The 25762-nt window shown below is 37.7% G+C and overlaps 3 protein-coding genes across 9 annotated transcripts; 2 read left to right on the top strand and 1 right to left on the bottom strand.

Annotated features, from left to right (window-relative positions):
* Positions 1–40: 40 nt before the first annotated feature.
* Positions 41–15532, top strand: LOC128888824 (solute carrier family 2, facilitated glucose transporter member 1-like). Of its 7 annotated transcripts, XM_054145972.1 has the most exons (9): positions 4279–5020; positions 5097–5452; positions 6412–6439; positions 6511–6570; positions 6662–6685; positions 11501–11599; positions 12152–12716; positions 12932–13332; positions 13405–15532. In XM_054145972.1, exons 3-9 carry the CDS (start codon positions 6419–6421, stop codon positions 13750–13752), a joined length of 1518 nt encoding a protein of 505 aa, XP_054001947.1. In that variant the 5' UTR covers positions 4279–5020; positions 5097–5452; positions 6412–6418; the 3' UTR covers positions 13753–15532. The 7 variants fall into 7 exon arrangements, with proteins under 7 accessions (XP_054001943.1, XP_054001944.1, XP_054001945.1 ...); XM_054145973.1 differs by lacking the exon at positions 6662–6685; XM_054145968.1 differs by lacking the exons at positions 4279–5020; positions 5097–5452; positions 6412–6439; positions 6511–6570; positions 6662–6685 and adding exons at positions 41–175; positions 255–524; positions 1431–1619.
* A 1416-nt stretch (positions 15533–16948) lies between these two features.
* On the top strand, positions 16949–21973 carry LOC128888823 (serine-rich adhesin for platelets-like). The gene is made up of 4 exons (XM_054145967.1): positions 16949–18586; positions 19393–20135; positions 20232–20450; positions 20523–21973. The coding sequence occupies exons 1-4, from the start codon at positions 17528–17530 to the stop codon at positions 20611–20613; spliced, it is 2112 nt and encodes a 703-aa protein (XP_054001942.1). The 5' UTR covers positions 16949–17527; the 3' UTR covers positions 20614–21973.
* A 304-nt stretch (positions 21974–22277) lies between these two features.
* Positions 22278–25712, bottom strand: LOC128888827 (actin, clone 403-like). Its single transcript, XM_054145978.1, has 4 exons — positions 24725–25712; positions 24286–24664; positions 23899–24134; positions 22278–23811 (listed from the first exon to the last, which is right to left on the bottom strand). Exons 1-4 carry the CDS (start codon positions 24848–24850, stop codon positions 23422–23424), a joined length of 1131 nt encoding a protein of 376 aa, XP_054001953.1. The 5' UTR covers positions 24851–25712; the 3' UTR covers positions 22278–23421.
* Positions 25713–25762: the final 50 nt, after the last annotated feature.

Below are 25762 nucleotides of genomic sequence, written 5' to 3'. Positions count from 1 at the left end.
TAGTAGTTCCGAACATGAACGATTTCGGCAAGTGTAAATAAAAAAAAGTACAAGTAAATTTCGAATGCGTTTGAATGATATTTCAATCGTTACTAGTCCGATCGTTATAAGTTGCCGGTAGGATGCATCGTCGGGTTAAGTGAAATCAATTGCGAAGTTTAGCAGGAATCAATTGGTACGGACACATACTAGAGAGAAGAAGTCGAACGGAGGGAGAAGGGTGGTTGCATTAACGTATTTGTGTTCGTTGTTAGAGGAAACTCGGAGGCTCGTCTAACGACGTACGCGTTAAAATTAAATCCAGCCGGAGGCCGACGGCTACGTCTTGCCGACGGCGACGACAACGGCGACGTCGCGACGAGATGCGTCCTCTAGCTCAGTCTCAAGAGCACACCTCGGCTGTACGGGTGTTTTTCGATCTTGGATTTTTTTTTCTTTCCTCTTGTAATCTCGTGTTTTCATCATACGAACTTAACGGTAATACGTTCGACACGTCTTCTTTCGCAATCGGCCGGCCCAACTTGGTGCGGATTCCCTTATTAAGATAACGCCCGTTACCGAACTCTTCTCTTTCTTCTTTCTAACGCTTCTACTTCGCCTGACCACGAGGTAATTAACAAAAAAAGTCATGCTTTTTTATAGTAACTTTTAGGCCCCTCGTTGACGTCAATGGAACGTGTCCTGATTATTCGCGGTTGGTATTATTGGCACGAGTCAACCGATATTTCATACTAACGATAAATGGAACAAATTTGGATGAGAAGAATATTTTTTCTTTTAGCTTTCCCAGAAAAATTGTCGAATGACAATTCAATCAGACATACTATGGCATAGTATGATTTTAATGTAAGAATTGTTTTATGGAAGTTAGTTTGTAATTTCAAATTAAAAATTAAACATCCAATTCGGTTGACTTCGATTTCAAGTAAAATTTCATTCGTCGATTTGTTTTCGCAATAAGATACGCGATACACACCTACCTACATTATAATCGGGTTAATATTCGTAATGGAGGTGAAACAAACGGCAGTCTGTTTTCTGTCAATTTTCTTGAATGATCGTAAGATGAAGTTTTCGATGAGAGCGGGGAGTGTGTCATCAAGTTACTAGCCTTGATCGTCTGCCAAATAATTGATAGGGAAAGCGTACTATTGTCACATTCTCGTGCTAATTTTACATGCAATATCTACGACGCGCAATTGACAATTGTTATTGTTGTCGTTGAGCATATCATTCAGAGTTCACATAAAAAATGTAATATCTGAACTTTCATTGTTTCTATGTATGTAAGCACGTACGATTTGCATCGACCAGGATAGAGGTGCACTGTGCTAACCATCAAATCTCTATTTCGCTTTAATTTCTGATACCGAGCGTATAATTCCGTTAACGAAGAAAGGAGTTTATTGTGTTTGATGTTACCGTAACAGATGGATCGAGATGACGAGGACTTTGGAGAGGGTTTCATCACGGAATCTCATCCACTCAGGCCAACGCATCTTTCTGTCCCTCTCAGTGGTCGATCCGATTCCAGAGCACCCAGTATCAGTAGCAGTGTCAGTGATCTGGATGTCCCAATTTATACTAGAGAAACTACTATACCCGTTTCAGCTCGAAAAGTAAGTGCATCGTGTTTTCCTGCGTCACTCGATCGATTTCAATCCAAATATCTAAACACGCTTTCTCACGGAATTGTTTTTTCAATCCTCGTAACACGTTTAATAACCTCTATTCTAAACGCAACTTGTTTATTAGGAGATGCGAATGGACGTAAACGTACAATACAATATTTGATTAGTTATATCGCAAAATTTTGACATAATCTTCAAAACAGGCGTACTAAAAACGGTACTTGAAGCATTACTAGATAACGAACTGTATAATCGGAAAGTGAAACGATTACATCGAATCGACGAGAGATTCGAGAGAAACAAATATGACAGGAAAATAGAAAATACTTTATTTTTAGAAAATTGTCGAAACTATATTATATCCAAAGTTAGCTGCAGACACATGACGCATATACAACAAGTACCGGTGCAACGTAGTACAACAATAAATATATCGAAAAGTAGTATACCACAAACAGTGCTAGTTTGTACATGTGTATTTTTATAATATGATCGAATTAACAAATATAACTGCTGTCTACAAAAACCGAGTGCGAGAAACGTTTTATCCAATCACTGGATTTATGGAATGTAGGATTTGTAGGAATAATTAAAAGTGAAACATTGGCGGATTTCCTTCGAGTGGTAATTTATGACCTTGCCTATCATGGATCACTGTTCGATTCGTCGGAGTTTACAGTGAATATCGTTGTCTTCGGTAATGTTTTCTTAATCGGATGATCTGTAGTTTCTTCGAATGACGCAAGACGTGTTCTCAACTACTGCACGTAGATACGCATTTGACCCTAGTTAATAGAATTCTAAGCATTCAATTAATATGCCCTTAGTACCTATCGGATAATTAAACGATACTTATCGCTTGCAAAATAGACTGTATACGGTACCAGTGCCGTACGATTACACATTTCGAAATACGTGAATGTAATATTAAAATTGTATTTTAACTAGAGAAAAATCGCGGCATGTGTGTGTGTGTACGTACATATGTATGTACATTATACTTTTATCGTAAGATACCTTTCTTGACGTTTGCCTTTCGGTATACGAACATTAAAAATACAGCGTCAAATCTGAAATAGGCGGTAATCAATTCTGATGATGACAATAAGTGACGTCCACATTTCGAATAGAATATTCATGTGTCGTTGAAGCAGATATTATACATATAGTAACAATTTGAAATACACATTGTTCGAGTAAATAATAGCATTCGTATAAAGTATTTTCATGATTAAACATTTATTTAAATTATAATAATTATAGGTTAGATCAGAGAATTTAACATCTCGCGTGATCGTCAACAGGTGGATTTTCCCTTTCGTTCGACTCTCAGATCGACGTAAGTACACGCGTACTTCTATACAAGGTTGAGGACAGTCTTATTGACCCAAACAGTGCTTCTCATACCGTATTTGCGCGATCAAATTAATCAGATTTATCGTCGTTACGATGGTTTTTCATTTCGGAATACACGTTAGTTCTTTATTTAATTTTGAATATTATTCGTTTTGCTACAAATACTCCCTTTTTTCTATGATACTTGTTAGATAATGTGTACGCAAGTATGTATTTGAGAACACTTGGTAACCTAGCACGCGATTGGTCGATTCAGTGGGTGTGCATGAGGCACGTCAGCTGTCGGTGTTTTTCTGTTCATCGAGGTTTAATGTTGTCTGACGCAATCGTACATTGAAATTACGATAGAATAAAGCTAAAGTATTGCATGTACACATTCTTGGGCAAATATACTTAGTTCGTAAGAAAGTTACTTTACTATCGTGGTTTTATTTATCCAAGTATTAAGTAGACACGAACGCATCGTCATTATCCTTACTATTGCACTGTATCAAGATTACAGGTTATATAAATCTTTAATTCGCTGTAACGATTAAAAAGTGTCGTTTATTTACAAGCTATTAATTATTCTCTGCTATTAATTCGCAAGAATTAATTACGATACAATGATACGCCAGCAATAAATGATGCGTTCTAACGCGATTTCTTAAATTTAATCAAAACTGATTCAAACGTTGGTTGTTTTGCTTCTCCCTTGGCGTCTATGTATATTTCATTTATATATTTGACTTTATTATCACGGTACGCGTTCATAAATTATAGTTCAGGGTTGAATATTATTAAACTTCAGATTCGTTGAATGCCACTGGTTTAAAGTAATGAAACGCAATTTGAATTGCAAATAATTGTTTTACATCAACATGTTAAAAGAAATGACTTTGAATTCCTTACATGCATTTGCTTCGCGAAGATAATAGATAAAATAGACGAAAATATTTCATAACGATCGATACATATTTTTTTGTTTGAATCGTAATCAAATTGCGTAAGCTCTCGAATGAATGATGCACGAAAGAATCTAACGGAAAATAAGAGAATATATTAGAATAATTAGTCTATGCATCGGTATCAGATAGACAAAAAATATATATATCATAATCTTTATTTCTCGCGGTTCAATCGAGTAGTTGTAGTGGTAATGGATTATGCGCACTCATAGCGTTTAACTTGTAACATTAAAAGAGAAGTGTGCAGTAATGGACGTAGAGAAAGAGAGATGGAATGATTGTTGGGGGCTCGCCATCTATCGTGCAATGACGTCGCATAGGATAGGTTGCATCGAGCGTACGTAAAGCCATCGGCCGGTGTTCGCGTTAGAACGGTATCCGTTTCTACTTTAGATAAGATAGCTAGTGCGTTTTAGTAATCGTTCGAGTGTCTTTCCGGGTTTTTTTTATCTAAATAGACCGAGCAACGGAACAGTCAAGCTAAATTCTCGGCTGAGTTTCCCGGCGATCTCAGTTATTTATTTGTACGTTTGAAAAGAGGTTAGAACACCACGGCGCGGCGTGTATACAGTTCCAGCTTTGTTTTGTTTTCGACCGAAAAATGCGCGGGAGTCGGTACGTGTAAGTTCATACGATATCGATCTACTGGTAAAGGTTGTCCCAAATAAGAATCTGTGGAGGCGCAGGCTCGACAAAAAGAGTTAAAACTAGAAGCCAGTATGCCTCGTACCTTACGCGGATAACTTTATTATTTCTCAAATGATATTATTTGGCACTGTCGCGATGTAAGCAAAAAATGTATAAGCATCTCGCGAAATGTCGTAATACCAAGTAGTAACGTAGAAAAAAATTTCGTGATTGCGTACAAGAGCTCTCGTGTCTGAATCGATTCCAGTAAAAGGAATATCTTTAGGAAATGTATTACGTAAAACTTTGATCTTGTGAAATTCGAGAACCATGAGCGTGGGTATGACCTTAGAATCGCCGTAAATGTAAGAGAATATTACACAATATTTGGAATGGATAACATTTGGGGTTAAGTACTTTTCGACGAATAAAAAAAAAGTTGTACGTCAATGTGTAAAGGTCCGTGCTATTAAACGTTCGGTTAAAAAGAAAATAATCAATCGAACGTACAGAAACGATTTTAATAACATTTCAGTGAAATAGCAGCGAATTGGTTGGAGAGATGTGTTGTATTTTTGACAACTGGAAGTAAATGAATGTCGGGAACAGCGGTTAAGCGAGTTCGTTTCGTCAGCTGCATCGTCATTCGTTTGCGCGCATCGAAAATTGATTCGCGGTATCCTCGAGATGAAGTAATCGTAGATACAGGATTGCAATGAAAGGTGTAATGTAAGGGCCGGCAAATTTTCGCGCTTGCGCTCGAAAATACAGTGAGTTCTCGACCGGGTGTTCGTTTACCCAGAAGGTATCGGGTATAAGAAGGACACGAGGATCGAACGGCGAACTCTTGGAATAGTCGAGCCCACGTTTCCTTCGGCTACGTCATCGACGGTAAGTACTTTGCTTCTTCGCTTGTCTAATGCTTTTCATTGACACGGCGAGTCGGTTAGCTTCTTCTGGTCGTAAGATTCGTCAAATAAATTACACGTTTCGCGTGAATGTCGATTTGAACTGTTATCGCAATCGAGAACACACGATTCGCATAATGGTATTAACGTAAAACAGCTGATGGAGTCAATAGTCAGAAGAGGTAAACATAGACGATTATTAGAGCGGTTAGAGTCAGGGCTGATAGCGAGATTATTCGAATATTTATGTAGTATATTTACCAATTAATTTTCCATCATAGCAAGACTAAGACTTTTTTAAGAATTCCATCGAATGTCTCAAAGAAAAAGAGAAAAGAGCAAACGAGGCTATTAACGATCGCTTCGTTAATAATTTATCTTATCTATTTCAGTTCGCAACGACACATTTAATTATCGAGGGTTACGACCTCTCTGAACGATATTATTTTCTTTATATCGATTGAGACGGAGATTGTTTATATAAAATTTCTATACATGCGAAATCAGGGAACTCGTTGTCTCGCCAATAACCTCTCGGTGACCTTTTTAATTATCGTCACGGCAAATAGAAATTTCTGCATATAATTGCGATATAGTATACATGAATCGATTTGAATTTTGTCTAGCGTAAAGCGATGTAGTTACCTTTTTGTCAGAGAATTAAAAAGATACCAGAATCGAGAAATAAAAATTCGTTTCATTTCGAAAGAATGAATTATTGTTCGTCTCTCTCTCTGTTCCTTTCGCTTGACGCAAAGTAACACCGTAGTTTTGATATCCTTTCTAATCAGTCTTCAGTCGTCACAAAATAACTTTAAATCTGTAGATGTAACTTCATCTTAGGACCAGACTTTGCTCCGTTGTTTCACCATTAAAGCGACATTAAATATCACGATACGATAACGAGGAAAGCATACGTAATTCATGATTTCTTTCAAGCAGCCTTACCATGGCAACAGAAATAAACCAGGTATCGTACGATAAAGAAATTAACGAAATCTACTTGTGTCTCCAAATGCCTGACTAACAATTTCACTTTAGACAAAAAATGAAATTGAAGAACAGATCGCAACTCCAACTGCTCCACCTGTGGCGGATAAGGTAACGAAATATTTTCGAAATATATCTACGAATATCGTCGAATCAGATTTATTTACCATGGCTCTTTAATCGTTTCATTTTTCGCACGCAGTCTATTACGGAGGATAAGCGGCGGGTTAGTATAGCGTTTTCTATCACTTTTACATTTTATTTATTAAATACGATCATCGCAATTATATTTGAACCGTCGTTCTCTCATATTCGTGTAACGAGCGTATCCGAAACTCCAAGCTTGTACGAAGCGAAAGAAATCTAATCTTGTGTAAAGTTCACGTTTTAGTGATGTCGAAAGTCTGGCGATAAAAATATCGCTGCTGTATCCTCTCCGCAACGCATTTTTCGTTCTATCCGTATCCTGTTATTTCGTCGAAATTTAAATTCGGTTGCAGTTTCCAAAAAAAATAAAAAAAAAAAAAAAAAAAAATCGTTCGATTGTGTTTGAATTACATCGAAAACTTCCTGCCGCTAAGACATACCACGCTTCTTAATTTTAAGCATATCTTTTGATCTCGTTTCAAACTGCAACTCCGTAACCATTAATCGTATAGCCTGAGTATCGGTTACGCTAACTACGATCCCGAGGAATAAGATAATGCGTCCTTTACAAGCGACAAGCACTCTACCTCAATATTCTTAATTGTAAAATTAGTGCACGCGACCTGAGTACCGTCACTAACAGGCTACGTCCGGTTTTGTATTCTCATTCGAGGCGGGACCAGCTCGTAATATCGAAGAAACGGGTTCGGAGCAATCGATCGATCGATACATTTATAAACAATTTGATTCTCTGGAAGCTACAACATCTTTTATCTCTGCATCTTAGAACGCAGCTGTTCCGTATTTTCTCTTATTTTTAAATGATATCAAGTTCGTTGCTACCGCTACCAGGTGAAATTTCCGACACAGCTTTCTCCGAGCGCGACTACGTGATTTTAAATCGAACGAAGGACGCGTAAACTACCTCGGCTTGCAGCGTGCGAATGTTAGATTAAACATTCCTTCGATGAACCGCGTTAGAAAACAGTAGGTGTTGCGCATTGAAATTCGAAACGTATCGTTCTAAGCGACCTCACCAAACGTATCCTCTTAATGTGTGGCGGTTGAAATATAAACTCGTGTAGCGAAACTTCGGTTTAAGATCGATGAAATCGAGAAGTGGATAAATACTCCGTAAGACAAGCGGAAGGATAAGGATAAGGTAATCGAGATACGTCGATACGATGCGTGTCGCATATTTTACATACTTGGTTTCGGGTGTAAATATCGTTAGATTTTAGTTACCTTGTATCGTAAACGGCGGGTTAATCAGAAAGTTGTGTGCGTGTGAAAATATACCTTTCGGGATAAAAAAAAAACAATAAAAAAAAGGGGGGAGGGACGAAGAGAAATATAACGCAATCGAAAGGCAGGTAGACGAACAGTGCTGACATAATTCTAGGTGAACGGTCCCTTACACGAATTCCTTTTCTTGAGTTTTGTCGAGAGAAATGCAGGATTGGTGAGAGGTGTAGGTCGGTATCTTCTGTCGACCAATGAGATTCGTTGAAGAGCCTAGCAAACTGGAGCGAGTAGCGCGGAGTAGGCAGAGAGGAGAGGGATATACGACTGGTTTTGAAAATCGGTTCCGTCCCGCTTGCACGAATGTTGTCTCAGTAGCTTCCAAACGCGACCGTGACACGGAACAATTCCGATCGTTGGTCTCTTCTTTTTCTCGATTCCTTTCCGTTTGAACTCGAAAGTGATACGAAACGTTCTTCGAACAAGTGACCTGTTAAACTCGAACGATACGTTACCGATCGGCCATGGACTGGTTACAGGTAAACATTTTTCTATATAATATACGAATCCGATTCCGATCGGTCTCTCTCCATCGAATCGATGCTAGATAATTTTTCAATTGTAGTTCACAACCGACCATTGCTACCTCTCCGTACTCGAAAGCGTCGATCGTTTCTGCCTAACTTCACGTACGAGAATAAAGAATTTTTCTTTAAAGACGGTTCTTCTATTTATTTTTAGCGACTGCGAGTAGCGTACGAACATCGTTAACGTTCGAAAGCTAATCGTCGTGAATTTCTCAATCGCGGAAAACTTTGTATTCGCCGGCTAATCGATTCTCCGAAATTTCTGGTAATCACGCTTTCATTAGCGATCGAAGGAATGACGTTTCGCTTCGCGAACACTTTTAACGGAGGATTTGTTAAAACGACGACGAAGATTGCGATGCGAGTGAAAGGTGTTGCAGTTTTATGTTTGTCATCGTTTCGCAAACTGTTGCTAGCGAAATTCCTTACCGTCGTTCAAAGTGAAAGGAAAGTACGCGGAAGATGACATTAACCTGAAACTATGTTACATCGCTATGTTTGTCCAAGGTTGTGTCAGTCAAACGATACGCGATTTCGACAGATTATGCTTATTTGTTTACCACGCTACAATAATTAGAGTATCGTGGATTAACGTAACAAAACTATTCGTGTACATTTATGCATGTACATCGATAGAGTTTCGTGTTTTTTTCATAAGCTTTGCTGTTATGAAAACATACCGTTAAGAATATTGCTGAAAATAATCGAAAAACGAAAGGAATTATTTCGTCGATAAATGTCAAGCTAGCTGTAAGCTAACGTAACTTACTCGATCCTTACTTGTTTAAATTAAAGTGCTAACATCCGATTTGTGAACTGCATTTGTACTTTGTGATGCATATTCATTGTATCGAATGCAGCCAGTAATTTATATTCTTCGTATCGTACGGGGGATGTCAGGAGATAATAAATAATGCAAATACGCGATACTTTTAATATTGTATAGACGAGATATGCATAAACAGAAATCAATTGGATGCACGAAGACATAAGAAAATGAAGAATTTTATTAGGAAAGGTTAGAGGTACCGGGTAGAAAATTGAAATTCGGTACGTCTAATCGTTATTTTACGAAAATCCTCGTAGTTGGAATCGCAAGTAAACAATTACGAAATTGTCGTCAATTAATCGATACAGATTATTTCGAATAGAAACTTTAACCAAAATCTTCACGTTCGTGTGGTATCGATGCTATAATTAGGACACCTAAAGTTGCCACGAGGCTCGTTAGGAGAGGCTCGGCGTCGCGAACCAATCGGAGTTGCTCGCGATCGAACACACCTCTGTCGCGACCAATCGCAACCAAATGTTCCAAGAGTGGGAAATTGCTGCTGTTTCACGAGTCGTAATGAGCTTCTCTCGGAATTATCATTTTGACGTCACACAGTCGGGAGAAAATTTTGTTGTTACCACCATTGTTGATTACTCTTGTTACTTTAAGAAATTAACTGTGCTTTTAAAGAAAAATAGTTTCGCATTTGCACCTGAATGATATTCCGCCCGATTACGATATCGCACGCCACATGCTTACAAAGCAATTTCTTACGTTTTCGTGACCGGTGGTGTCATTTTCTTGACATTAAGCTTCGTTGGATGGATTTTGTTGAATCAGAGTACTGTGGCGATATTTTGGTCGCGATAAAGTATTTAATGAATCAGAGATCGGTGACGACGATGTTGGTAATCGGTGTTGTAACGAGAAACGATAACGGGAAAGTTTATTCTTGTATTAGTCTTGAGTACGTTTCCTGTGATATTTGATACTAATTGAGAGATTTTCCGTAGCGAAGATATCAAAGAAGAACTTGAAAGAACTCGAACGTTCAGAGTACCTAAAATTCTTCTTAATCGTATTAAACGTAATGGAGAAGTACTCGGGGGGGAAAAAGATCTATTTATAAAGTGGAGATCGATGCTTCGCGTACTATTAAAAAATGGAAGCGTGATCAAGTCCAAGGCGTGACACGTGTAACGCGATTCGTAAAGATGTTTTTATACGAGTATGCGAAAGACTTGAATTTCATTTTGCTAGCAAAACACGCTGGTCGTAACTTTTTATTCCCGCCGTGCAAAAAGTTCTCCGACGTTTTCGATTCTACATTTCTGCACTCTTCGCGATAGAATTTTGGCTAGATTCCGAACAGCAGTAAATCGGTTAAAGATCCGTCTCGAGCGAAGCGGTGGTAGCCAGTTGTGGCATTGCTCCCACGTGAAAACGAGAGTTGTTTTCGATACGTTTCGTAATATGCGTATTCATGAAAAGTAAAATGTTGCGTGACATTCAAAGTTTTATTAGAGGTCTCGCGGATGTTCTCCGCTTGCGTTCTTACGGTAGGATATTAATTTTCGACAAAATAAATGGACGACGCGTCACGAAATTTTCACAGGCTTGAATTGGAATAGCAGGTAGATTGTAACGATAACGCTCGTCGCGATGTGGCTTCGATTCATTTACATTTGCTGACAAGTGTACAGTGTATAGTATAGTATAGTATGGTATAGTACGATATGGAGAGAGGAATGATTTGAGAGACACTGGTTAGTAAGCCTTTGTAAGTATGTAAGTTGAGACTGCCTGCTATTCTGCTCGCTGATGTACGAGTGTTGTATCGGTTGTCCAACACGCTTGTGTGCCGAGGGCAGGGAGCGGTATAAAAATGCGTGGCGAGAGTACCGACCCGCGGAGTAGCTTTGACACGTGTTTCAAAACACCAAAGTCTGATATTTTGCATAAACGTCTACGTGCGAGCATTCGGTAGTCAGTCGGTAGCTGGGATTCTATTCGGCTCGGTGAATCTGTTGGAATTTTTCAATGACGCTAAAAACGATCGTGTGCGAGCTACCTTGCTTCAAGATATCGGTAAGCGCAATACAGGTCTTTGGTACGATGTAGCTACACGTTAAAGGATAAGTCTTCCTAACGTTTTCGTGAAATATTGGCTTCGGGAAGGGAAAGGAAGAGAAATCTTATTCCATGTTCTCAAAGAGTCGATAACTCTTACGATAATATACGTTTGATTTTATCGCTACTCGGTACGATTAACAACTGATTATTTTTGTTGCAGGGTCTAAACGGACGGTTAGCGTTTGCCATCGCGGCTGCTGCGCTTGGATCATCGTTTCAGCATGGGTACAATACCGGTGTCGTTAATGCTCCTCAGCAGGTATTTCTCGAGACGCGCTGCCGGCACTTTTCTCAAACTTTTCACGATCTATGCATGCCTACTTTAATTACGAACGCGTTCGGTCGTTACCTCGATTGCATGAATTAACGGAATACTTTTTTCAACGTTTTACGCATCTCTTGATTAGCTTCGTAACGTCGTGTATTCGATAAAAATTCCAAGTGCCAAAAGATGAAAAGCATTCAAACGCTAGGGACTCTTCATTGTCGATTGTTGTCTCTGATTTTCGTATAGAATTTATTCATTCCATTTAGACTGTCGTTTTGTTCGAAAAATAGCTTCCGTTTATTTCTTTGAAGTAACGAAGAGACTATTCAATACGTACACGAGCGTTTAAGCGCCGTTTGAATCGCGCGGAAGTCACTTATTCGCCTTCTTTACTTTGCCAATGAGGTGACAAAGAATCGTAGAATGATTAATATTCGCGTACGAAACTATCCATCTTCTTCTTCTTCTTCTTTTTCTTCTCGCAACTTACGATTGGTCCAATTGAAAAATTTCGTACAATTCGGTTCTCGTGGTGTGTTGTAGCTTATCGAGAACTGGATCAGCGAACTGAAAGAAAATCGAACCGGTCGTCCAACGCAACAATCCGAAGTGACGATAATATGGGCGATAGCAGTATCAATATTCTGCGTGGGTGGTATGATCGGCGGTTCTCTGGTGGGTTGGGTGGCCGATCGTTTCGGTCGAAAGGGTGGTTTGTTACTAAACAACATCCTGGTCCTTCTCACGGTCATCTTCGAGGGTTCCGCGAAGGCAGCCAAAAGCTACGAAATGATAGTTATCGGAAGATTTATAATCGGTATCAACGCTGGATTGAATGCTGGTTTAGCACCGATGTACTTGGCTGAGATATCACCCATTCACCTCCGAGGAGCTGTTGGTACGGTCTACCAATTGGTTATCACCATGTCCATTCTGGTATCGCAGGTTCTTGGATTGGAGCAAATATTGGGCACAGACGAATATTGGCCGCTTCTTTTATGTCTAACGATCGTTCCTGCCATTTTCCAAGTAGCTACGCTTCCATTATGCCCCGAGAGTCCAAAGTATTTATTGGTCACCAAAGGAAAGGATATGGAAGCTCAGAGAGGTACGTTATGAATCATTTATTAATTACTTCTTTTGCGACCTTGGACTACGTAAATCTCGAGAAGCCCGGGTAGTATGTAATTGGCATTTTGTATCGCGAAGCTATGTTGTCATTCGTTGCCCTACCCCAACTGGTTGACTCGAGTGACCAAATCGTCTATTCTATTATTGGAGCGATACGTTTATCGGTAACGAGACGATTGTTTGTTGTTAAAGGTTTGACTTGGCTGCGCGGCACGATCGAAGTTCACGACGAGATGGAACAAATGAGGGCGGAATACGAGTCGATGAAACTTGTGCCAAAGGTTACGCTGAAAGAACTATTTGTGAATTCTGCTCTTAGGATTCCATTGATAATCGCGCTCATGGTGATGTTCGCGCAACAACTATCCGGTATTAATGCCGTTATGTTCTTCTCGACCAAGATCTTCATGATGGCGCAGTTGGATAAATTCGCGGCTCAGATCGCGACGATGATCGTCGGAACGGTGAACGTTCTTATGACCTTTGTTTCTTTGATACTCGTCGAGAAGGCTGGAAGGAAACAGTTGCTCTTAGTTGGATTTTCCGGTTTGTTTATCGCCACCGTCTTACTCACGATCTGCCTTGCATTCGCTGTAAGTATTCCGTAACTTCTATCGATGGCACGATTGTATCATGTGAACTTATCGCGTCTGTTTTTGTTACAGGCTTCGTCTAGCGCGGCAGCCTACTTCTCGATCCTATTGGTGGTCATGTTCGTGGCTCTATTCGCGACTGGTCCAGGAAGTATTCCCTGGTTTTTGGTTTCCGAATTGTTCAATCAGTCCGCGAGACCCGCGGCAACGTCTGTCGCTATCGCGGTCAATTGGACAGCCAATTTCATCGTCAGTATAGGATTTCTACCATTGCAAGAGGCACTGGGTGCTTATGTATTCATTATTTTCGCCGCTCTTCAAGCATTTTTCATCTGCTTCATTTACAAGAAAGTACCCGAAACGAAAAACAAGACGATCGAGGAGATCAGCAGTTTATTCCGACAGAGATCGTACGAGTAAAAAGAGTTCACCTGTCGTCGTTTCGCTTCAGAAATTTCATCGCAAAATTATTTAAAAAAAAAAAAAAAAACATTTTCATACGCGGTGGAATCGAATGCAAATGGGAAATTTGTTAAATAATTCTTGTAACTAACGGCGAAGGTATCTTTTGCTTTAGATCACCAGTTCTCGTTACATTTTACAAAAACAATCGGGAATATTTGAATACTTTTAAACTAAAATTATTACAAATTTAGTTTATTATCCATGTATCATAGATGCTGTCGAGACGTGCGTACACTTTCGAAGGAGTTTGATTTTTAATTAAACTTCAATCTAGTTCCTAATGCTAACGTCACGGTTTTATCGTAACAGACAAGAAAATATCAGGTTAAGAGAAACGGACTCAACGTTACGAATTACTATTCATTTAGTGTAACAAACTTACTTGATTCCTTTTAACTCTTTTCGTAGACGCTAAATTTCAATTGATGAAAATATTATGGAATTATCATTTATCGAGATTTCTTTAATGTTCAAGGATTAAACAGAGCTCAATTCCAGAAAAACAAGTATTTTCCTTATGAAATTGGATAAATAAATAAATACATATATATATTTATTAATTATATTGTGAATACATTTTGTTAACGAAGAAATCACCGATAATGATGCCAAAAAGGAGGAAAGTTCACGATTGCTCGCGAGTAATTAATAATTTACCGTAATTGAAAAAGAGTTAAGGAACAATATTATTTAATTATGTTGATACTAAACATTATAACTCTAGTCATAAGAGTACGATTTTTTGCATTGAAATAACATCTGGGAAATTCCAGTGTAACATACATTTTCCTAAAACCGTCATGTATTTCGTATTACTAAAAGTTTTCCTTTTTAACAGATGATCGATTCATTGTAATCTACGCTTAAAAATTTGACTGAAATTTAATCTATTTGAAATATTTATTAACGCATATACACTTAGCAAGTGTCGCTTACCTGATATGAGAAAAATTAATTTGGAATTGTTAGAATTTGTGAGATTTATACTAGAAAAAATTTCGCTATTTTAAATAAGTGTTCTTAACGAACAATGTTTTAGAGTTTTATTTGTTAAATATGAAAGTTTTAACGAAAATATTTTGTTATATACGTGTTACAGCAGAAATTTTATTAAAATAAGAAAAATAAAAAAGTACTACAACAATTGTACATAGAAATGTGTATGTAGGATATCGTCGCGTAGCGTAGGAAGTAATTATATTTATGTATGCATGTAATTAGTTAACGTTTAAACATTGTAAACCATGGTTATTATATTTATTAGATATTTAATTAATGTACTGTAAACGATAACAAAAAGTACATGTAACTTTGGAAATGATGGCGACGTCACGTTGAAAATCACGGATCGACTAGATGTAACTTTTTATTAATCGCATATGCATCCTTGGATCCAAATAATACTCAAACATAGTTAGATTTTTAATACCGAATTACTCGGAAGATATGTGTTTTTACGGTGTGTGCCGGTGAACGTTACAAGACCATATAATTTCCTTCGGCGTTCGTGTCTCTTTATTCTGAGACGTTCGAACGCATAAAATCCACCCTCGATAAAGTTCAAAAACTAGCTATAAGATAGATATAAATCTAGATTATGTTGGGCTTATGATTATAAATAATACTTTTAACAAAATTCAGCTCTTGGAACAATACCTACACGAAAAAATGATTAGAAATGATTATTTCATCTTTTGGATCACATTTTTTAAATATGACTATCAAACAATATTCACGATGTTGTTGTACAATGTTATTTCAAAAATGGTGATCGTATCGGTGATGTGCACGATAAATCACGATGTGTCATAAATGACAAATTATTGTTTGTTTGGTAACTTCCAATTATATAAATTATCATTCGTATTTATAGGACATACCGATATACTATTTTAATCGATAGAATAGATATAATAATAACATGTGATGCAATAAACGATTTATTTTGTTTACAAAGTTTACAAACAAAAATAATATTTCGTTAAAAGTACTTCTATTTAATTTAGATTTTTAAAGGATGATGACAGTCGATTAAGCTATGAAAAATGACGAGTAAAACTTTATAACTTTAATCTCGAAATCAAAACTTGTATAATCAAAGTTTATTGCACATATGTCGTAGTGTCGCAGACATCGATTTTTGTTACAAAACGAGTACAGCGCAACATAGTAATTTATAATTAAGTCTCGAATTCACGTTCACCGATTGTATCGTGCAAGTTTTTCGCGGTACAATTGTAGCATTTAGTGTTAGCTTCCTCTTTTATATGCAAGACCTGTATCAATTTTCTCTTTGTTTAAGAGGCGATCATACATATCTCTGAAATGTAATGGAATAACCCATAAACTGGTATGCTCAAACTTGTATCATTTCTATTACTATCAATCGTATATTAGACGTTCGTCGTTCCAGATCATTACTGTTTCTTCCTGAAACATTACGAGAATATGTAACGTATTGTACACTGACTTTTGATGCTGATATACTAATTCTCGAAATAAAATTTGTATGTGACATCGATGACGAATGTAGTAAATGTAGGGATACATTTTTATATTTATCGCTGAACGAACGATAAACTGCATAGGTTACGATTACATTGATTAAATAATTCTTGATAATTTTGTATTGCTCGTTACGATACGTTTCGCACGATACGAAAATATATATTCAGAAATAAATAGTTTTCAATGACGCATTCATACGTTATCGAAAATTTTCTAAAATTATCACGTAATTGGCAAAGCTGATGCCAAACAGTGTAAAAGAAAATAGTGTTGTCAGTGGGCATTTCTGGCAATAACGATGTAACGTTAAAGAAATATATTAAGGGAGTCGATTTAAAAAATTAATAATTGCAAATCATGATATGTATATGTGGCAGCAGATTTAGCGGGAAAGAACAGAGTTTTCGAAGGTTTCGAGCCAACGTAATCTTGATAATTGTCTCGTATATAGTTGTAGTCGTAAAAGATATTTAAAAAATTCTGGTTTAACTTACATATCTCGATCATTGACAAACTTGTCAATTGAAAAAGTTTAAAGACTTTCGCAGCTCGTTCAACGTACAGCATTGTGCAATAAGAAACAAAAGCGCATGCGTTATTTACTGTTTTCATTACTCGGGGTGACTCAGGGTAAGTCAGTAAGTGGCATCGGAATCAGAATCATAAGCAGAATAGAATACAGAATCGGATATTCGCGGATACGGTGGAGCAAAGGAAGAAGCTTGAAGTTTGCATTCGATTGACATGCGTCGATGGTGAAGTGGATGATCGATGGAAAAAGTAAATAAGAGAACAAGGTTTGCGATTGGGACCGCGAGATGTCAGTGGCGTATACGATGCTGCGAGTCAAAGAAACGCCGTGCGCGGCTCGCATCGTCCGTCAGAGTAAACACAAGCACGATCTCGAGCAAGAGGTACCTCGTGCGCTGCCAAGTCAGTGGCAGATACTTTTTGACGAGTGTTTTAGACACGAACAGATAAGAAAAACGACATCGTTGGAATAAAAGTGTTTGGAAAGTAAAGCGTGCAAGGGATAGGCGAAGGGATAGGTAATGATAAGCGAGGAGTATATAGAGCAGCAGCGGTGAGAAGAGGACATCGTCGCATCGTCGGTGAGGGCATTGTCAAGACGCTTAATGTGCGCGGTGCGGGCGCGTGGTACGCTCGAGGCGGCCACAAATGAAGAAGAGGGAAGCCACGACGAGGGTGGTAGAGAGGGAAGATGTCGAGTGGCTCGGTCTCGAAGCTCGTGAACGGTGAGAATAAGAAGGAAAACGTTCACGGGTACGAGTACGGGAACAGGAAGGAGAACGAAAGCGGCGCTGCTGGCAGCACTGGCTCTTCTATAGTTGTTCTCGCTGGTGATACTAGTAACGGTCCTACTATCGTTGCTACCGCTTGTACTGGTACTACTGCGTCTAATACCACTAGTAACGCCGGTAGTGGCAGTGATAATAGTGATAGTGGTTGTTCCGCTGATAGTAGTGGTAACGGTGACAGCGGCAGTAATAGCGGTGTCTGTGTTACCGGCTTGACCGCCGGGGGCGTCGTTGGCAGCGTGGAGTTTCGCGACGTAAACTCTGATCTAAAAACAGCGGAAAATCTCGAAACGATACGAGATCAAAGGGAAACGAACGACGAGACAGAGTTTAGCGAAACAGAAGTTCGAGACCTGTACTCGAGGTGTTGCATCGAGACGCCAATCGTAACTCTTACCACTACCACTACTACTACCAACACCACCGATACCACTACTATCATCGATCACGACGAACCAACGACCACGGCTGTTTCTGCTACTTCTTGTTACGAAGAAGACGAAGAAGAGGACAACGAGGAGGAGGACGACGACAACATGGTTGCGGCGATGAATGAACACTTGTCCACCACGTCGGCAACCAGCGGCGTTCGGAGTACCACGGTCTCGACGACCAGCACCACCGTTAATTCCGTTATTAACCAGAACAATAGTTGTTCGCGCAATGAATTCCAAAATGTTGGTGAAAACGGCAAACCAGCCGCTGGAATACTCAGTTTCCCTTGTGATTTCGATCACATGTACGCCAGTATGACAGACGGCGGAGCTCCGGCGGTCGCCACTGCCACTTCTGCTCTCGGTGTCAGTCCTCTTCGAGGTAACGAACCTCGTCAGAACGATTTCACTGAGGTAAAACACCTCAAAGAGTTGTTGCTTCTTCATCTCGATTTGATTCAACAACAATCCGAACAAATCGTCACCAAGGACAAACTGTTAGCGGCTCTTCGACAGGAAAACGAAACGGTACATTCTTTCGCTTTCTACTGTCGCCTTTCATTTATTTATTTCATTTCACATCGTTCCTTTCGTTATTCCTTTTATCCTCTTTCCTATATCGTTCTATTTTTTCCTCCTTTCCTCCTTAAACAAAAACTACGATCGACGAAATACATATTCCAAAATACCCGCGCTTATATTTGTTTATGCATACGTCAGTTTACTGTCTTTGCCTCTGTTTTTTCTTTCGACTCTGTTTTCCCGGTCTTATTCCTGTTTCTGCCATTGGTCGGTCAATCGTGAAGGTCAGCCATAACGACGCCACAGGATGGCGCTGTTTCTTGTAGAATTACACCTTCGAAACGAGTGAGCACGTTACTACACGTTTTGTTCGATTCTCGCGCGCGTTCTGCCCAAGCAATGACGGCACTTTTGTAATGGAAAATGGAAAAGTTTTTCGAAAAGCAGATTTTCCAAAAGAATATACTTTCAAACTGTTCTACCAACGTCGCTGTCACTGTTACTTCGTTGTACTATGTATACGAGTGATAAATTGTGAAAATAATAATGCCTGGAATTCGCAAAGTGACGAAAACCCGATCGACCTATCGTTTGTTGACAGTAAATAAAGATGTTTAATCGAATCCTAATTAATTTGTACGGTTGTTTACCTCCAAATACTTATGCCTACGTTAAACGAGAGGAAATGATCTAAATCGTCCAACTTTTATGCAATTTTAATTTGTTTGCTTCGGTTATAATTGCATTGTTAGTTGTATCTTTAAAAACATTCACGTCAAGTCTTTACTAATAAATGGATGTTTATATTGTAGCTTAAGTTACGTTTGGAGCGTATGGACAGACGTGTCAACTTACAAAAATTACGATCGGAAAGTAACGAAAATTCTATTACGTCGGAGCATATCGGAACGTGTTCACCTCCAACCATCAATTCTGTGAATGTGCCGTCGACCAGTGAAATACACAGAAACGTTCAGTCCGAGAACAATAATTCTCGGTATAACGAAAGCTTTAAAATTCGTTTGAACACCACCGGTGGAATTACTACCGTCAAGCAAGAATTGAATGATAATCAAGGCAAACTCGAAACAAAGGTAGAACCTAGTAGTGATATTAGATTAGATTGGGAAGACAAGAAAAAGAGAAGATCGGACCCGATACCCTTGTCTGGTGGAAGCAAAAGAAAAAGAGGTGTCTCGTGTTCGTCTACCATTAGTAATGACACTACGGTACAGGATAAGGTGTTAATTCATGAAACTGGTAGAAAAAGTGATAGAAAAGGAAAATTATTCTCAAAGAAGGAATCTTTCCTCACGACAGAAGAACATTATTACACAGCTGTCGGAGATCCTAATTATACGTTAAGTTTGAAGGAACCTAGTCCAGTGGAAAGCGATACCTCCTTGGAAGTTCCAAATTGGAGAGTGAAGATATATACGAGCTGTTACACGATGGAAGGGACTGAAAATTTAGACGACGAAATTTTTAACAAAAGGCATTTAAAACTGGAAAATGACGAGAGGAGAAGAAAAAGATGGGATGTACAAAGGATAAGGTTTGTACTACTATCAAAATATCGACAAGTAATACGCTGTATCGGTATATTCGACTATCTATACATATCGAGTTATTTGTCAATAATTTCTTTCAGAGAGCAGAGGCACATCGAAAAATTAAAGCAGAGACAAGAACGTCAGAATCACCAAGCTACGTGTTACAACACGAATCACACAGGACCCTGCCCTTCGGCGGTCGAAGAAGAAGCCGTATCGTCGTTATGGCCTGATATAGAACAAATACACAGTCTTCAAGTGGATCCCCAATTACCTGTTACTGCATTTGGTGCTCCTATTCCTAGTTTTTCTCCGAGGTAAATAGAAACGTATTAATAATCTAAGTTCATACCGATTTTTATTAATTGACTTGAATTTTAATCTTGCAGCGAATTTTCTTTACCTTGGTCAAACATGCCACGATCGAATAGTCGGCGTCCAAAACGATCGACAGGTAGAAGAAAATCCACCAGGAGATAAACAGTTTTACGACATCAGACAGGACTACCTTTGTCTGATAATTTTTAATCTTTATTGTAGACTTGCTTCCTTATATTTTTGTTTTTTTTTTCTCTCTTTTCTAAAACCATATACTTTTTACTACATGAATAGGGGCACCAAAGATATTTTTATTACATTTTTTAAAATATAATCCAGGAAAGATGACTGTAACTAATAGAAGTACCTACTACTTTTTTATTTTCTACGTATTTGTCTATAGAATGTATTCACTGAACGAAGTTTAAACAAAAAGTGCTGATCTAAAAATACCCATTTATTAAAATCGATGAGATCATTTTACTTATACAACTAATGCCTATCGTCGCGATTTGATAAAAACGTTATTCATTTATTTGATTTTAATTAGTATTTATTATTTATATCTGTGAAATCTCAATTGGGATCGTACAAATTATAATAATCATCTTAAACATTCAGATTAAATGTATCTTTTTCCAAAAAATTGTGTAAAATGAATTAATGAATTTAATTGAACTGAAATGAGGATGCTACGGATGTTTGCCCAAAAAGGTTTGATATAAAAGCAATATTGTGCGTGAGCAAACAATACGGTTTATTTTACATTCTTCGTAGCCCCTTTTCTTTGGTCTCGAAACGATACCAAGGAAAGGTATTCGTACCTACGGAATTGTTCCACAACTATTTCCAAAAAGTACCAATGGTACAGATGCATTTATTGTATTACACAGATGTATTTATCGTTAAGGACTAGAATACTCTCGAATGGTGGAAATGTGTAGTTTGTAATGTAAAGCTTGGAGAGTTGAAAACCATATTGGATCAAATTTTGTTAATCGCATTAACAAAAATAATACGTACGAAAATATGTTCGATCCATTATGGTTTCCAACTGTCTGTAATGTTTTCATTGCAATTTATTCTCGTAACTATCTGATGCGTTCATCCAGAAACTTATCTTAGCTATGTTGTACCCTTTGTGGACCACTTTGTAGTGTAATAAATGTAAAAAGCGTAATTATCTATGAAAGATTTAAAAATATTCAAAGGCGTAACTATCGTCTTCCTGAAATATCAGAAATACATCGAAAGCACGAATATCTCGGGATTGCAAAAACACTATATTCGTGTTCCAAATTTGTAGCTTATCGTAGGAAGATTAATTTGGCGTATTTGGTTGAACGATAAAGTCATAAAAATAACGGAATAGAAAATCTAATATTAATGGATTTATTCGACAAACTATAAAGCGAGATACTTAAAAACTTGAAACATGTATTTTTTTAACTCGAATTCTGAGTACTGTTACGCTTAGTACACGAGTGTGTCGGAGTGCTATTTAACAAATGTGGTAAATACAGTTCTAATGTGGTAAAGATAAATATTACAGTTAAGGGAACACATAGCTCTCGATAAATAAATAACGAGTAACATAAACGATATAACCTGCATATATTGGCCATGTTGTCATAAATCGATTATATAGGAGATTATGTATTATTTGTAATTTTATTATTTTATATTAAATGTTATAAAGGAAAAGGGGTTACGATGTCAAACTAAACAAATTCGATATGAACACCCGTTAAACATCGCTAAATGATTGGTTTTTCGAGGTTATTAATATCAAACCTCAGCGTTTAAAAATTTTATTTATGATTCGGAATAGCTTTCTAGTATCATAAAAATTATACGTTTCTCATATTTTCAATTCCTTTTTATTTGTATGCAAATAGGAAGAGTGACGTGCAACTAAAACGCCTCCTATTTTAATTCTTTTTTTTTGTCAATTTTACCATTGCATTTAATTGTGAATATTTATTTAAATAATTCGACAAATTGCACTAATCTCTGTTATTCGTGTACATTTAGTTATATGTATAATTCTATTTCATAACACGTAACTACAGTGACGTGATACTCGATTCAACCGTCCATGTGAAGTATCAGAATTTCTTGAACCGAAATGCTCGATGTTAAGACACGGTGAATATAATAATTATAACTTGTAAATAAAGGAACGTCTTTCCAATTAAATGTTAGTTTTTGTTTTCTTTTTCATTTATACGATAACGATGTATATGTAATCGTACGTTTTTTACTTTATAAAAAAAAATACATTCTATAATATATGAATACTTTCACGTTTCACATTTGCGTTGATATTGGATATCGATACGTATTTACTAATTTTCACTAATTATACAAATTGTTCAAAAATATTGTAATGTTTGAAGAAATGTTAAATGAAAGAGATTTTCACCGCGTATGTGCAAATAACTTGTAGGACCTGTATACATACGTGTATGTATGTGTACGTTGAGTATGGCGCGTGTGTATATTTACATGTACAATACAACGCACGCAAGTATAAATAAATGTGTATATGTTTCTAACTTGATTGAATCGAGATATAATATATTTATTATATTGTGTATAAATACTATACTATATACTATGGTATGTACGTACATTATTACTATTTTCGTACAGGTTATTCCGTAACTGATGGATTGAATCAATCGAATTAAATGATCGTCGCGCATGTAAGATCCGGTCACACTTACGTAATGCCCTGTACACAATGCGAGTTATACTTTAGTAATAAGAGATATGGAATAAATAAGGTTATTTCATAAAGAGTGTCTTGATAAATGCGAAAGATTAATCGTCCCATAGAAACATCGAAACTTTCGTAAATGGATACTAAAGTAAAACAGTTTTTGTGGTTTAGACAATGTTGATTTTGACAATGTTGATTAAAATGATTACAGTACGGTCTTTGTTGGTGTCTAAATTACAAAGCAATTAGAAACATTTTCTATGTACGATGGATGGTCCCGATTCATCGTACTCTTGTTTCGAGATCCACATTTGTTGGAATGTGCTCAAGCTGGCCAAGATCGAGCCACCGATCCAGACCGAGTATTTCCTTTCCGGGGGCGCTATTATCTTGATCTTCATCGTAGACGGTGCCAATGCCGTTATTTCCTTTTGCATCCTGTCTGCGATACCTGGATACATGGTGGTACCGCCCGACAATACCGAATTCGCGTATAGATCCTTGCGAATATCGACGTCGCATTTCATGATCGAGTTGTAGGTGGTTTCGTGTATCCCGCAAGATTCCATGCCCAAAAAACTGGGCTGGAACATCGCTTCTGGGCACCGGAAACGTTCGTTACCAATGGTAATTACCTAAAATCGACGTTAATTTACGGTACTGTAAACGCGCTACTAAACCGGCATTTCAAAAGGCACGAAGGAATACATAATTCTAATTACCTGACCGTCTGGTAATTCGTAGCTCTTTTCCAGGGCACTAGATCCGGCAGCGGTAGCCATCTCTTGCTGAAAGTCTAATGCAACGTAACATAATTTTTCCTTAATATCTCGGACGATTTCACGCTCCGCTGTTGTCGTAAACGAATATCCTCTTTCGGTTAAGATCTTCATGAGGTAGTCCGTTAAGTCGCGGCCAGCCAAGTCCATACGCAAAATTGCGTGTGGCAAGGCATATCCTGGATAGAGTAGAAATGTTCTTACATATATTTCTCCTATAGTGTAATATAGGTACGTTTTTTTTCTTTAATTTCAGAATAAATTTAACGTGGCCTATTATAGAAAAACCGCGATAAGTAAGTGGATGTACATTCTATATTTGTTACGTACCCTCGTAAATCGGCACCGTATGCGAAACTCCATCACCGCTATCTAATACGATACCTGTTGTGCGCCCCGAAGCGTACAACGACAAAACGGCTTGTATAGCAACGTACATCGCGGGTGAATTAAACGTTTCGAACATGATTTGTGTCATCTTTTCCCGGTTAGCTTTAGGATTCAACGGTGCCTCCGTTAAAAGAACGGGATGTTCTTCGGGGGCGATCCTCAGTTCGTTGTAAAATGTATGATGCCATATCTTTTCCATATCGTCCCAATTTGTTACGATACCGTGCTCGATCGGATACTTTACTGTCAAAACGCCCCTTTTACTTTGGGCTTCGTCTCCCACGTAACTATCTTTCTGCCCCATACCAACCATGATTCCCTACGCATTTTCAAATTACTCGTCTCGTATAAAACAATGAACGAACAAATTTTATTTTACCTGATATCGAGGTCTTCCAACGATAGAAGGGAACACGGCACGTGGGGCATCATCTCCGGCAAATCCTGCTTTGCACATTCCAGACCCATTATCGACTACTAGGGCTGCAACGTCGTCGTCGCACATTTTAAAACGGAAACGATTTCTTCGTAGAGAAATTTCTTCGAGAAATTTTTTAATTTAGTTTAAATTCTTTAAATATATAAACTGTAAAAAAGCAAAATTTATTTGTGTGACTAGACTTTGTTCTATCGTCGCAGTGCGATGACTCCTCTAATATCGTTCCTCTGAAAGAATGGAGCTGCTTTATATTGACTCCCCCTCTTTTTCTACCTCTGTACGTTCATGTCTGTATTTCAAACAGTTTCTCGCACCTTAATCAACTGCTATCCACCATCCAAGGAAATATAATAAGTTATTATTATTTATCCTGTATCAAAAGTTACGCGATTACAATTGTATCAGTCGCTACGCGCTATATAGAATTTGCAAAATCCATATAACTGTACTTACTAACGTTGTACCTAATACAGAAGCTGGGAAGAATACTTTTGGAGAGAATTTAATTGGTTTTTAATGTATGCCAATTAAGAGAACGTTATCACATTACGTACACAGAGTTTGTATTAAGTAGAGCATATAAAGTATTTCCTTGTCTCTTTGCTTGTATTGAATTCTCTCAACTGAATGCAATTTAGATCACAGTATACTTCGCTTATATTTAAGACCGAGTAAATCCTGCTTATCGAAGAAAGTGAAACCCAGCTTCGTAAGAGTTCAACGGACACAAACGAAATTGTACAAGTTGCATCGCGTTACAAAATTTATAGAAAATGGAAGAAATGTAAAAAAGCAAAATCTTTTATTTACTGCATAAAATCTAACGTAAAGTTTACTCACAATCTTAAATTTAATATGTAATTGTCTATAAATATATGTATATATATATATACATATATTTTTAAACTTTTAAATTACTCGAATTGTGAATATAATTTTTTCAAATAAATAATCATTCTCCGATATTGTAATCGCGTA

The sequence above is a fragment of the Hylaeus anthracinus genome, unplaced genomic scaffold (genome assembly GCF_026225885.1).
Source record: "Hylaeus anthracinus isolate JK02 unplaced genomic scaffold, UHH_iyHylAnth1.0_haploid 11994, whole genome shotgun sequence".
Taxonomy (NCBI): domain Eukaryota; kingdom Metazoa; phylum Arthropoda; class Insecta; order Hymenoptera; family Colletidae; genus Hylaeus; species Hylaeus anthracinus.
This window is presented reverse-complemented; position numbering and strand designations above follow the sequence as displayed.